At 38.2% G+C, this 15129-nt stretch overlaps 1 protein-coding gene across 1 annotated transcript in view; it reads left to right on the top strand.

Moving 5' to 3' along the window:
- Positions 1-15129, top strand: part of LOC136798546 (uncharacterized) — a 44646-nt gene that overhangs the window by 26354 nt on the left and 3163 nt on the right. Inside the window, exons 10-12 of the mRNA XM_067055168.1 lie at positions 9746-9853; positions 11547-11576; positions 11765-11881. Of these exons, the coding sequence (XP_066911269.1) occupies positions 9746-9853; positions 11547-11576; positions 11765-11881 (255 nt within the window). The remainder of the gene's footprint in view (positions 1-9745; positions 9854-11546; positions 11577-11764; positions 11882-15129) is intronic.

Here is a 15129-nt window from a genome sequence, read left to right as displayed (position 1 = left end):
TTTAAAAAGTTCTCTAGCTCTTTCTTTTTGTACATTTGCAGAAAAAAAAGTTTGAAAGTAAGGCTAGCATTCCAAGCTGGATACATTTGTGAGGGGGGGGCGTACGGGAAAGCGGTTTTGCGCGGTTTGTCGGTTTCGGCCCTTTTTTTGTCGGTTTATCGGTGAAGGGAAAACATCACGGTGTCGGTGATTGAGCTTTTTTTGTTCGGGTTATCGATAAAAAAATCAAAAAATAGCGGCTTTTCGGTGATTATCGCATACGTCGGTTTCTGAGAATTGACTATCATTGTGCATAAATAATCAAAAATCAAGAAGTAAAATTTTCTTTGCTCGCTTCGCTTGCAGAAAACACCTAGTTAAATAACATATGTTCAGCAATAGCCCATTAGTAAAAGCTCTGATGGAAAAAATTGTTTACATACAGTAGCGTGGTGGCAGGGGGCAACTTCCCCCTCCCAGTGGAGGCTTTTTGAAGAGGCGCCAAAAGAAAGAAGTTTTCTTTCGTATTTGCCCTTTAGTATGTAACTTTAGCGCCCCTTTTCCTTTAAGGCGCCCTTTTACTAAACTTTTGCTCAAATTTAAGCTCTATTTTGGAAAAAATTTTCCCTCGCTTCGCTCGCGTCAAACAGAGTCAACTTTTTGCATTGAATTTTTGGACCTACCCCGGTGGGGTGGAGGTCCTATAAATTAACCTGTGTTCGTTCGTCCGTCCGTCCGTCCGTTCGTCTGTTACCAACTCTTCTCAGGATTGAATCATAGGAATCTTTTGATTTTTGGTACAAAGGTGCAAAATGGTGATGGCTAAAATGTGACGGAGCCCGATTTCCGAAAAAAAAATTTTTGGGCAAATTTCAGCCAGAAAACGGCTAACAAACGGGTTTTTTGGACTTTGTGAAAAATTGGATCATTAATTTTTTCTGATTTTTTGCATGAAAGTAGAGTACCATCATAAGTAAAAGATGGCTCAAGTAGATTTTTGCAAAAAAATTTTGTTTGCTCAAAAAACGCATGTTTATTTATAAGAATCACTATTAATAAGCATACATCAATGTTCTTAGTCAAATTACTCAATTTTTCTATGAGATAGATGTTTTTTTGCTCAGGAAGGCTTACTTTTGAAGAATATGTGTGTTTAGACATGAAATTTTGGTTGCTTGGCGTGTTTTTATAGAAAAACTGGCCAAATTCGATTTTTTTTTATAAGCACACTGCCAATTACTTAAGGTATTAGTTTTTCTCGAGATTGGCTCTTTCATTCTTTATGATTTTTTGCACAAAGATGCATAACTATAAACCCTTGAATGTGACGGTGGTGTTCAAGCTGAGTGAATGGACGAGTGAATGGACGTGTGCGAAAGCACATAGAGGTCCGGCGTCTCAAAAAGCCTCTCAACTCAGAAGTCCCCGACGGTGTGCACTGGATAACGCAAATCGAGGGCCCTGACAACAGGGCGAGTGTTCAGCGCCCTGTATAATATAAACTGTCCACTTGTTGGCTGGCTGGTATCCGGATCCATGGCACCCAACTTGATATCATATCGGTGAGATGGTGTCTCTGGAAAAACACTCTGATTGAACCTTGAGAAAGTCAATTTGATTCTACTACTCGTAAACCACTTGATGAAATGTATAAAGTTGTTCAAAGAAGGCCCCCAGTCCCGGTTAACATCAGGGGGTGCGAAAATCTGCCGGATGAAAATAAACTTATAAATTTAGCTACTTGGAACGTAAGGACACTCTACAATAGTGACGACGATGATGATTTCAAACTGAAAGCCTTAACTGACGAAATGAAGCGTCTTAAAATCGACATACTTGGAGTATCTGAAACCCACTGGACTAACGAGATCGAAGAAGCATTCGAAATGAATGATTACGTTATCGTACAGTCTGGCAGAAAGGACAATATCCACCGCCAAGGTGTTGCCATATTCATCACCAAAGAGCTCTCACAGCACATGTGTGGATATGCCCTTGTCAATGAGCGAATCATGTCCATACAATTGAATACCAAAACAGGACCCCTGTTTCTTTTTCAAGTTTACACTCCCGACTCATCTTACAATGATGATACCAAAGAGGATTTCTTCCAACTTGTTGCAGCAGCAGATTAACGCATTACCACGTAACTCTAGATTTGTAGTGCTTGGCGATTATAACGGAAAGGTTGGTCGACATACAGACGAACTTTGGACAGGAAACTGTGGTGTTTATGGAGTAGGTCAAATGAACGAAGGAGGAGAGAGGCTACTGAACTTCTGTGCAGCCAACAAATTGTCAATCATGAATACTATGTATAAACAGAAACTTCAAAGATTGATAACGTGGGTCTCACCAGACGGGAGAACCAAAAATCAGATTGATTACATCCTTGTACCGGCTGACAAAAAGTCCTGTGTCAAAAGTTGTAGAGTATTCAATTCTGCTGATGTGAACTCAGATCATTCGCTATTAATGGCAAAATACAAACTACAGCTACCCCAAAGAAAGAGATTCAAAACTCCCCCAAAGAGATACGACATACCCAGACTAAAAACTGAGGAATACGCTAAAGAGTTCAAGATTAAGATTGGTGGCTATTTCGAAACGTTAATAAATGAAATAAACAACAGCTCAGTCGAGGCATCATACAACAAATTTGTCGAAACTGTAAATAAAGCAACAAAGGAGATTGTAGGCTTTCGAAAAAGAAAATCTGTCGATGGCCTATCGAAGGATACCATACAATTATGTGAAAAAAGGAGAAAACTACGGAAAGACATGCTATCGTCTCCTAACTGTGAAGATGTGAGGAAAAAGTATCGTGAAATCAACAAACTTGTAAAAAAGGAAGTCCGCAAAGCAAAGAAAGAGAAGCTCGAAAACATGATAAAACAACTTGAAGATGATTTTCAGAAAAAGAATTCTCACAGCCTTTTCAAATCCGTTCGCGAGCTTGAAGGCAAACCAAGAAAAAATGTCCCTGCCCTAAAAGGTGCAAACGGGAAAAAGACCACAGACCCAGCCGAAGTCCTTGAAATTTGGGAAAAGCACTTCAAAAACCATTTGAACACGGAATTTCCCAGAAACGAACAAACGCTAGAAACGATCGAAAATCACCATCCTGTTCTTACCGAGGAAAACGAGTTCATAATATTGAAAGAGGATATTAAAAAAGCTATCGCCTCCCTTAAAAATAACAAAGCTCCCGGATCTGACAGCATCACACCAGAAGTGCTGAAGGCAGGTGGAAACACAATCGTTGATGCGCTCAAGATTATCTTTGATAAGATCTTGGATTCAGTAGATACTCCATCTCACTTTGCTAAGATGATTGTTACCCCGATATTCAAGAAAGTTGACAAGGAAAATCCAGCAAACTACCGAGCTATTGCCCTTCTGTCGATCCCAGGAAAAGTTTTAAACCGTATCTTACTGCAACATATTCAAGCAAAAACGGAGGAAATTACAAGCGACAGGCAGTACGGTTTTAGACCTAACAGAGGGACAACAGATGCGATATTCGTTGTCCGGCAATTGATGCAAAAATCCAAAGAGAAAAACATCAATCTTCATTACCACTTCATCGACTTCAAAAGTGCATTCGACACCATATGGAGAGAGGCTCTGTGGAAAATGATGAAGCGAATCGGCGTCAACGAAACTGTAATTGAGGTGATCAAAAACATGTACGAGAAGACCCAATGTGCTGTCAACGTAGATGGTAAATTAACCAACTGGTTTGAAGTGACAGTAGGTGTTAGACAGGGGTGCTTGCTATCACCAACGCTGTTCAACCTATTCCTGGAGTTTGTGATGGATGAGCTCCAAGAACTACAAGAGGCAACAATCCTCAACAATGGCTTGTGTATTGATGTTCGCTACGCAGATGATACCACCTTGATAGCAGCTGTCTTTGAGAAACTTCAACTCTCCACAAATCAACTACAGGACGCCTGTTTGAAATACGGCATGAAAATCAATACTACAAAATGCAAAGCCATCACAGCCAGCCCTCAGCAAGTTGTAATCGACAATAAAAATGTTGAGACTGTTCAAGACTTCATTTTCCTTGGATCAAATGTTCCTAGTACCTCCAAGGACGTCAAAAGACGAATTGCACTTGCAAATATTGCCTTTGGAAAACTAAAACAAAAGATCTGGTTAAGGAGAGATGTCTCAAATACTCTATTCGACTGTACAAAGCTCTCATCCTCCCAATCGCAATATACGGCGCGGAAACCTGGTCTCTAACAAAGCTTGATGAAAACAAGCTCTCAGTATTCGAAAACAATTGTATTCGCTCCATACTGGGGATTAGACTCCAAGACCGGATATCACTCAAACGGCTACGTAAGAGAGCAAAGCTCAAAATGCCGATTGTCTATACGATCAAAAAGAGAGGCTTGTCTTGGTTTGGGCATGTAGCAAGACTGCCCGAGGAAAGCCTAGCTAAAATATGTTTGAAAAATGAATTCCAAGGCACACGAAGAAGAGGTAGACCTGCAAAAAGATGGCAAGATAAAATCAGGGAAGACACAGGTCTTCCATTAGCAACGGCCGAACGATACGCACGTGATAGAACCAGATGGCGAGAGAAAGTTCACAAGTGGGCGAAGCCTCAACCAGAGGTGTGCTGATAAGTCAAGTAAGTCAAGAATGTGACGGAGCCCGGTTTTCGAAAAAAAATGTTTTTGGGCAAATTTGGGCCAAAAAACGGCTAAAAAACGGGTTTTTGGTGAAAAATTGGATCATTAATTTTTTCAGATTTTTTGCATGAAAGTAGAGTACCATCGTAGGTAAAAGATGGTTCAAGCAGATTTTTGCAAAAAAATTTTGTTGGCTCAAAAAACGCATGTTTATCTATAAGAATCACTATGAATAAGCATACATCAATATTCTTAGCCAAATTACTCAATTTTTTGATGATATAGATGTTTTTTTGCTCACGAAGTCTTGAATATGAAAGAATATTTCAAGAGCAGGAAATTTTGATTTCTAAACGTTTTTTATAAGAAACAAATGACTAATTTTGATAGATCGTCACTATTTGTGTTCTGAATGATTGTTTAATGGTCACGCTCACGTAGATATCAATTATGTATGTGTTAAATGCATAACAAGGTAGGTCCATAAAAGTATCACTTGTTTAGAATAGGCATAACCAATAATAGTTCCTCAAGGATCGTATGTGGAATTTTTCATAAGATTTGTCATATATTATATGCCTGATTTTAAAGGTTTTATAATTTTATAAAGTTATTAAAATAATTTAACGTGGTTTTATTTTGTTTCTTTTCTAGTCGAAAATTTTGTTCTCGCTTCGCTCGCATTTCAGTATCATTATACTCTAATTGACTTTACGCAATTCATCTCGATAACAATGTCGCAAATTTTTCTTGCTCGCTTCGCTTGCATTTCCTAAATGTTTTGAAAATGACCAAAAGTTCGAGTTAAACAAATTTCGGTATACTAATGTGACCAAAAAGGGGGCGCCAGAATATGCCTAGGGGGCGCCTTCAGCCAAAATTCTACTTTTGCCTCCCCATCCTTGACCTACCCACCACTCTACTGTGTATATATGACCAGCAGAAAATAAAATAGTCCAGTCCAGTAATACTTTTAGGGCCTCAAAAGATGCTTTTTCCAAACACGATTTTAGAGATTATAATTTTTGAGTTTAAAATCGTGGACAAGTAACTTGCACAAATCTCGGCACAAATAAGTCCATCAATTTTTTTCTCGCTCACTTCGCTCGCATGGAGGGTTGAGAAAAATACAAAAGTTTTCTCCATCGAGGGCAACCAACATAATAAATGCAGAAACCCGTATTGAATAGTATTGATTCACTAACTAAGCCAGCTTATTTTCGGAAAAAAGTGTCTAAAAAGGGCGTTTTTAGCCTAAACAAAAGCTACAGTAAAACCTCTAATTAACGGACACTTCTAATTAGCGGACACCAACCCTTTTCCCCACTGTAGAAAACTGACAAATTCTCCGTCAGCGCAAACCATGGTTGCGCCTTTGTGAAATCTAATGTGAGAAAAACATCATTAGACAAAAGAAATTCAGACAAAATGCTTATAGTGTCACGGAATTTTCAATTGGAAATATCTTTCCTGTAACCCCAGAAGAGCTGAAATTAACATACATAAGACCTGAGTGTCTTGGCTCCACTGTGGTATGAAAATCCTTTGGAGGCATGTGGTGGCAAGGTGGTTTTTTTTTAGGTTGAAGTTTGAATATTTCCGGTGTCAACATTAAATTTCTTATACACAACACGTCTTTTGCGTCTTTCTCACAGCTTGTCACGTCATAACGACTTTAACCCTATTAGCCCCAGGGGGGGGGGGGTAGAATCTACCACGCTGGAGTTCTTTTGTTTATATCTGAAAGAAAAACTTTCTGACTTTTAATAAAATCTTATTAAGAGTACTTGTGCAAAATTTCAGGGTCATAGGTTGTCCAGATCAGGTTTTATGACTTTATTGTGAAACATGATATAAAACCCAGCTAATATCACTTAAAACTCAAAATTTTGAAGTGCTGATAACTTCTAAACTATTTATTCAATCATTTTCAAATTTTGACACGTGATAGGCATTGATAATACAAATTAAAAAAATCGGAAGAAAATTTTTGAAAATGATGACGTCATCATTTATGACATTATTAAATTTTGAAAATTTTACGCATCTTCAGCATAGATTTTAAGAAAAACTCTTTATGGAAACTGCAAAACATGCAATTATGTTAAAGAAGAGTCTTTTACCTTTCAGAATCTTCAAACAGAATTGAAATATCTTTATTGGTTCAACTGTAATAGACATTTTTGTAAACCATATATTTGGGCTTTTTTTCAAAAGGTCGAAATTTTGTGATGACGTCATCAGTTTTTGCATGACGTCATCAATTTTTTTTTTCTTCCTGGAAAATTGTATCATGATGGAGAACATCTGTACCAAGATTCATGGCCCTAGCTCTTCTAGATCGAAAATAATCGAGGGCGGTAGATTCTACCCCCCCCCCTGGGGATACAAAAGTCAAAAAAGCTTAGGGCTAATAGGGTTTAAGTCACTTATAATTAGCAATTAAGTGGAAGAATCTGACTTTCACAGGAAAGTTTTAAGTCTCTTTTGGGAATTGGATGAGTGATTTTTGATATAAGAAATGCAGTAAAAATGCTTCGAAAAATCATTTAATGAGGGAAGGAGAGTGAACAATAATATCATTACTGCGGACATAGCTAGTACACGAGAATCGGCAAAAATCTGTTACTTGTATATCCAGTGTATATATATCCAATAAATCCTTGATAATAGCGTACCAATAAAAAAGAAAACCAAAAGGCACATACCTTGGGACACAAACGACATGTCCATAAAAAGAGATAATCAATGAGATAACAGGCCGAAAATCATCCAATAACTTCAAACTTAAAGCCCTAAATGATGAAGAAAGGCTAAAGCTATGGAAAACTCACTTCGAGACACATCTAGGCGGGACAACAGACACTGACGAATCTACCATAAACATTATCTCACACGAATTACCAATAATTAAAGGTGATTTCACCATTGAAGAATTGGACTTTTAAAAAGTATAAAAGACAAGAAAGCATGTGGCTTAGACAACATACTCGCTGAAGTCTGGAAGCTAAGTAACTACAATGATATCCTGTTGTCACTTTGTAACTCGGTCTATCAAGGCCAGCTAATTGACAAATGGAGAGAAGGATGTTCTTCCTTTTCCCAAATAAGGAGACCTTGGTGTAGCGTCCAACTATCGAGGAATCACCCTCACATCAATAACAGCTAAGATTTACAATACCATACTGAATAGTACTTCCACCACATTGATCCGTTATTGCGAAAAAAAAACAAAATGGCTTCCGACAAACAGATCAACTAACGGCCATATCCTCACCATTGGTAGATTAATTGAAGGAGCAAAAGAAAAGAGTCTCCCACTTGTCATTCTTTCTATCACTTTTTTTAAAGCATAAGACTCTATAAGTGGAACCAAAATGAAACAGATCTTACTCTCATATGGCACACCTTAAGAAACAGTTTCAGCAATAATGATGCTCCATAAGAATACAAAATCCATGGTCAGATTCCAGACGGTGGCACTGATTTCTTTAACATAACCAAAGAAGTATTGCAAGTAGGCAGGCTCGCACCATACCTCTTTATAATTTGCCTTGAGAGTCTTGAGGAAAGCAACCGAAGATAATACAAATCTTGGTTTTACTCTGAAGCAACAGACAAGCCGTAGACATCCCTCTGATATGATTAATGATGCTGATTATGCCGATGATTTGTGCATCAATCTCAATGATGCAACTGTCCTCATCCATCGTTTTGAAGAAGCGTACATCAAAATAGGTCTTTTTGTCAATGCGAAAAAGACAGCGCATTTAGATTCAATAAAATCCCGAACAAACCAAGACATCCAAGCTGTTCAAGAATTAACTTCGCAGTAACTTATCCTCTACGAAATGAGATATGGAAATTAGACTAGCAAAAGCCTGGTCAGCACTCAACGAAATTGGACAAAATATGGAAATCTAACCTATCATCAGAATTAAAAAGGAATTTTTTCAGAGCAACAGTCGAGTCAGTTCTTCGATATGGAGCTGCCTCGCGGACCCTGACTAAAACCCTCGAGAAAATGCTGGATGGCGCGTATACGAGAATGCTTCGGGCAGTTCTGAATATTTCGTGGAGAGAACATCTAACAAAGAGATTACTCTACGGGGATCTTCCACCAATAAACATAATAACATTCCAGTGTTCGTGAGAGATCGAACACGATGAAAAGCGAGCTCGCTCGATCCGGTGAGGAAAGGTAAAAAACTGATTTTAGTCCGTCCATCGTCACTTTTAAGGCATGAAAACAAAATTTCAAGAGTTATTTTGCAAATTTTTACATTTCCCAGGTTGTATCCACACATCCCAGAAATGTGTTTTGACTTGAAAAGGTTTGTCCACCCCTCCTGTATGGAAATTTAATGTAATGGTCCATTTATTGAGTTCTTCGGCAAATGAAAGGACCAGTGTTAATAGGGAGAGAAATCCATATAGGTTTGTCGAAGCATTTTTCATCTTGATAGAGAGCAATATTCGTCCTTTTTAAAAAATATTTAAATTAAATCAAAAAATAATATATACTCTTTAAAAAATGCCGTAAACACAAAACCCAAGGATAACTGACAGAACTCTCAAAATTCCGGAAAGATATTAGATAACTTAGCGATAAATTAGACAAAAATTGCCGTGTATATCAATTTCAATGATTTTGTCGAAAAAAATATTAATTGTTTGATGAAAACGTGACTAATGCAGTTGAAAGAGTATTCCAGGAAAATGTAAGTGGATAAAACTGAAGCCGATAGCTAAAAAATAAAGCAAAAATCTCCATGAAAAGAACTCAGAAGGGGTGCTTTCCTAGTATTTTTCTATTACAATGCTAACATGTTTAATTTTCTTAACATCTAGTGGGCTTATCTTAAATTGCCCCTATTAGAGTTTTTCGAGTCTAAAGAAGTTTTTCTTTCAAATAAAGATTGTAAGAACAGATATTTGGGAATTTTTTCGACGGTGGCTGCTACGCTGCTACCACATGTTAGATTCTGTTTCGGAAAAATGTTTTTAATTGAGAAGATTTGAAACGTAGGCCTATTTCTAGCTTTGACAGAACAAGGTTTCCAGAAAAAAGACTAGCTATAGTCATTCTTGCTAAACTTGAAACTGTTGATTTTCAGATTCTCCTTCCAGAGCTCACTTTATTACGAACCGTGAAATAAATCGAAAGATATCCCTCTGGAGAGGGGACATCACCCGACTCGAAATCGACTGCATTGTAAATGCTTGTAAGTATTGTTAAATGACAGTGTTTTCAAAAGTTTTTAAATTTTTTGTCATCTTGGCACACATATACACAGTGTTTTTATAAGTATACAAAAATCCTGGTTCGGAGATGCTTAGATCAAGAGATCGACAAGGCTGAAAAATGCTTGGAGGGTGCTTATATCCTTAGAATATTAAAAGTATTACGGGAAATTCCAAAATCCGTAAATATCCAGCCAAAAACCGCCAAAATTGGAAAATTTAGGCTCAAGGTCATGCTTAGCATATAATGCTTAATCTTTTGCCAAATCTGAGCCTAGCATATGCTTATAATTGCAATGCTTACAGTATATGGCCCCCAAAACGGAGACGGCCCCCAACGGAGGTCGTCATTAAAATAAAGATTCTGACTTGTAGATTTATCAGAATTAAACGATTTTTGTTTATTTTGAAAGAATGATGGTTATACTTAAAAATGAGCATGTTTTTGCTGGTTTGAGACGGATTCAAAATAACATATTTGCGTCTAAAGGAAATATTTTAACACCAAAATTGGATAAAAATTGCATATAACTCACTCTAGCTCCTTGGATATTGAAAATAAGTTATGAAAATAGGGTATAGGAAACTTTCTACACCTAATGCCGTTCAGAATATGCATATACATCTGTGACTTTAGAGGTTGGGTAAAAGATATAGCATCTTAAAGGTCAACCAGTATTTTGGAGCCCTAGAATCAGCATGGATAAAACCAAAAATTTTAAATATGAGAAACAGCAAAAAATCTTGGAATTCCATTCCTATCAGCTTGACTTGATAGTTTATAACAAAAAATTAAATCATATATAAAAAATTTTGCTGAATCAGCAAAAACGGCAAATTCTGTCATTTTTTTGCAAAATATAGGAGAAAAATACCGTTAAAGCTTAATATTTTCAGTTTCAGTTAAGTTTTGTTCTAAAATTTTCACAGCTTATTCCATACTTACATGAACGAAACTATTTTCAAAAGAGATTGGTTTTCAGAAACTTGATTAAGACGTTGTTAAATCAAAATTGTCATTTTAAAAATTTCTAAATTTTTTTAGTTTGGACTTTGCAATATCGAAAATCTTAAAATATTTCATAGAAATCGTAAATTTTACATCTATCGGATCGTAAATTTAAGGGAAAACACAAATATGTTCATAGTTTTCCCCCTATTACCACTGGGCTTAATAATTTGACTTTAACCACACCTACGTTTTGGGGGCCACAAACCTCCGTTTTGACAACCAGGGGTATACTGTAAAAATTTTATCAAATAAATTTATGCCCAAAACCCTCTAAATCACATTTCAAAACTATCGTCAAAATTTTGTATTCATATCTTAAAGATATCTCGAGAAATCGCTAAAATTGCAAACCTCCGTTTTGGGGGGCATTAGAAAAAAGCTACCTATCTTTAAGCGATTGAAAATTATTGTTGAAATTGATAGTTTTGAAAAAGAACTTCTGGGAAATAAAGTAGAGATGTTAAAGTTTTTCATGCAGCAAAAACTTTTGTAAAACCTCTTTTCCTCTAGATTTGAGAGAAATTTTAAATTTGATAGACGTTTTGGGTGCCACATACTGTAATCGTTTCCAATATAAAATATGGATGAGTTTTAATTTTACCTTTTGTCCGAAATTAACAGCATCACGTGTAAACAAATGAACAATTTTTTTTCTGTTTTAGCCAACGAGAAACTTGTCAATGGTGGAGGAGGTAAGATAATTTCACAAAGATTCTAACCAAACCTTTGTTCGTTAGGTTCAGCTGAGCTGGTTGTCGTTTATAATGAAATAGATTTCTTATTCTGAATATTGCATAAAAGACAATCAGTCATATCGTAGACAGTTATCGCATATTAGCTCGCTAGAGTTCGAACACATTATTCACTCACTTTTTTATAGTTAATGGCGCAATCCAGAAATCGGCTGGTCCGTCGCTAGCAAAAGAATTATCGCTGTTTGATGGATGCCCTCCAGGTAACGCCATTTTAACTGGAGGGCATCTATTACCATCAAAATGTAAGTGTATTAATGGAAAATTGAAAACATGTGCTTGGAAAAGAATGCACACTTTACTGTAGTTATATTATGTCCAGAAGAGAATGAAGGAAAAGTGATGTGAAGAAATAATCCTCTTAATTTATCTCAGGGGAAGAGATTTTGTTGGAAAGAAAATTTGACGGATTTAGCGGATTTGGTCAAAATTTGACAAATTAAACAGAACGACAAAAGGCTTAATAAAATTCTTTTTAAAAACGCTGAGTTTTGTTTTTGTTTGTTTTTGTGACGTCAATTCTGGTTTGGAGTTCGAAAAAGACGCTATAATGTCTTAACGTCAGAAATTCGATTTTACTTTTTTTTAACGTGGTTTTTAATACAATATTTCAAATAATATTTCATCTTGAGGGAGTCGCACTCTACCTCTTGATCCACGAGTGCATCTCACCGTCGATCTTAAAAGTGAGAAGCATATAACAGTTCTTATGTTATTCGTGACTTTTGAGAGTGTATCATGTCTCTTATCCGAAATCATTTCTGCGAGACGTTTGTAAAACATTGTACACTCTCCCCAGCTGGCACATAACGTTGTTTCAACGTTTATCTAACGTTCACAACGTCCATATAACGTTAGATGAACGTAGAAACAACGTTGTGTGCCAGCTGGGTCGTCCCATAGCCCCGTTTGCCGCAAAAACTAACGGTGAAAATGTCCCATTCTCAGCTTGAAGAACACGATCGCAATACTGTTTCTTCTTTTCTTTCTCATTAGACAATAAACAGTTCTCAATTTTTGTTTTGCTGTACCTTCGAGCGAACGGGTTGAAAACCCTCACGTCAAAAATGCTCTTTGGCCAGCAGTCCAAAAACCGAGAGCGCTTATGTCCAGTCTTGCTTCGTGTGACACATTTGCACAGGTCTTCATTATTGATTTCATTGAGAATGGGCTCTGTTCTTACGTCATGACAAACTTCCTCCAGAAGTTTAGACGTAATGTCTCTAACATCATTGTGCCTTAATGACACAAATCCACTTTTCTTGCACGAGAGCGCGTGTGCTAGGTCAAACGAGGATCTGCACGCGCAAATTGATGGCATTTGATCAAGTTGTAACGGATTCTGATGGCGTCCCAAAATTCTTGCTTCGTTAGCTCAAATCCTCGTTCGTTCGTTGGGATGACCGTCAACCAATTTGATACACCTTTTTGGTTTAGTGTCTCCATCATCCGTTTGGTTTCGTCATCGGATTCGTCCAGGAAAGCTGGTAGCTTCACCTGATTTCGTTGTTGACGTTCGTTGTGCAGGCGAGACTTGCTTTTCGAGTCTGGTGCATCTGCTTCTGATTGCAGTATCAGGTTTTGTAGTACAACAGTTGCACTCATCGAATCGTGATGGTCGTTAGTTGATTCTTCGGAGAAGATCTTCAGTCCCATGTCATTAGACGTGGTGGCAAGGATAACATGACTCGTTCATGATCATTGATGATTCGTCCACCAGTCAAGGATGGGATGAGTCTGTGTCGAACTACTTCATCAACTCTCTTCAGTTCGTCGCTGATTGATTGATGGGATGGTGCGAAGGAAGTATGTCAGCTTGTGTTGGTAACTGCTAACGTAGGCTGAGTAAGCAGCATGAGGATACGTTGCTGCAATTTCAGCTAGGAGGTCGATTTCTTGCGTCCAGTCGTCGATCTTCTTGTTGATGTACTGACTTTTATTTTCATCAGTGCCAATCACTGCACCAAGATGTCGTTCGCCTTTTGATTTGATTTTGATCTGAGTTCCAGCAAAGGTTTGACGTGCTTGGTCAAGTTGATCAGATTTGACGATCAGCCATGACTTGGTCGGTTGAGGAAAGTAGCCATGCGACTGACCGACTTCGAGGAGATGATCCTACCATTGCTTTAACGCTTCCAAAGTTCCAGCTTCTGTGATATCGTCAGCGAAGGCAACCATTCGATTGTGCTGATTGCTAATACGAAGCAGAAGGATGTTCAACATCGGCGTTACACCCAAAGCGTAGATAGCCATACCAAGCGGGTCGCCTTGAGTTGTGCCTTCTTGAGATGATTCAAGACCACCAATGACGAAGAGTCTTGCAGGATTCGCGTAGCAATTCGAAACGTATCTTGCGATTTCGGGGCAAGCATACTTTATGTTGTGGATCAGTGCTTCTCTATTGATGTTGTTGAAGGCATTGGCTGCGTCTACGAGGATGACTGCTTCAGTTGAGTCGTTTGAATACATTCGTCTCATTGCATGGATTGCTGCCTCGCTTCCCGAACTTCGACCACACATTTGCACGTCGGATGATCCACGTACCACATCTTCTGAAAAAGCCGCCATGACGACTTTTCCCATAATTCTTCGTAACACGTCTCCCACTCCTATCGGTCGGAGTCCTGAGTTTTTGTTGAGGGGTACGAGTCGTGAAGCTAAAAGTGGCGCCAGTGATGTGTCTTCAACCTCGACGGAGCATACTTTTCTGATGAGTGATGCGATTGCTTTTCGGAGGTCTGTGCCAGTTTCTCTGTAGTCTCTGAAAACAAGAATTCGTCTCCAGCCATAAGGTCCAGACCCACCACGAGTGATCTTTGCAGCTTCCAAAACCATCGAGTCGTCAATGATATCAAATATAACATTGTCGACGTTTGGGAGTGGACCTTTCAATTTAACGTCTTCTTGAGCTTTACGACCTTCCGGATGTTTGACTTTGAGCAACTCTTTCGTTTGATCGTTTAGCGGCAAAATACCTCCCTCCATATTGTTCGTCAAAACCTTGATGGCCGAATTTAGATTGGCTTTTGATACGTGATCTCGGAATTCTCGTGAAATCACGTTGATGTTCTTTTTTCGCTCGATCTTAGGCAGTCTCTTTTGAAGGGTGTCAGCTTCTCGAAATAGTTGGTCGAATTCACCGTTTTGCCAAAGTTTTAGTCGTCTGGTTAGCGCCTCAACGCGATGACGGCTTTTTAATGTTTTAGCTGGCTTTTGTAGGTGAAGAGCGGGCATGACATGGATTGGATACATCGCACACTCTTTGATGGGGCTTTCGGTTGTCCATCCATTCATTAAGCGTGTCGTTTCTCTGATGTAATCTTTACCGCTAGCTCCTTTTGGTAGCATGAAGATGTTTTTTCGCCAATAAACAACCTTTTCGTAGCATTCTTTCAATTCGTGGGTAGCTTGGTCACCATTGAGCTGACCCCACATGAATAATTGTTGCACTACGGGTTGGATGAGTTCTCGAGGTGGATCTGGTGGTCGAGGT

Source organism: Clytia hemisphaerica, unplaced genomic scaffold, assembly GCF_902728285.1.
Source record: "Clytia hemisphaerica strain Z4C2 unplaced genomic scaffold, Clytia hemisphaerica genome assembly, whole genome shotgun sequence".
Taxonomy (NCBI): Eukaryota; Metazoa; Cnidaria; class Hydrozoa; order Leptothecata; family Clytiidae; genus Clytia; species Clytia hemisphaerica.
Note: the sequence above shows the minus strand (reverse complement) of the source record. Positions and strands in the feature narration are given on the sequence as shown.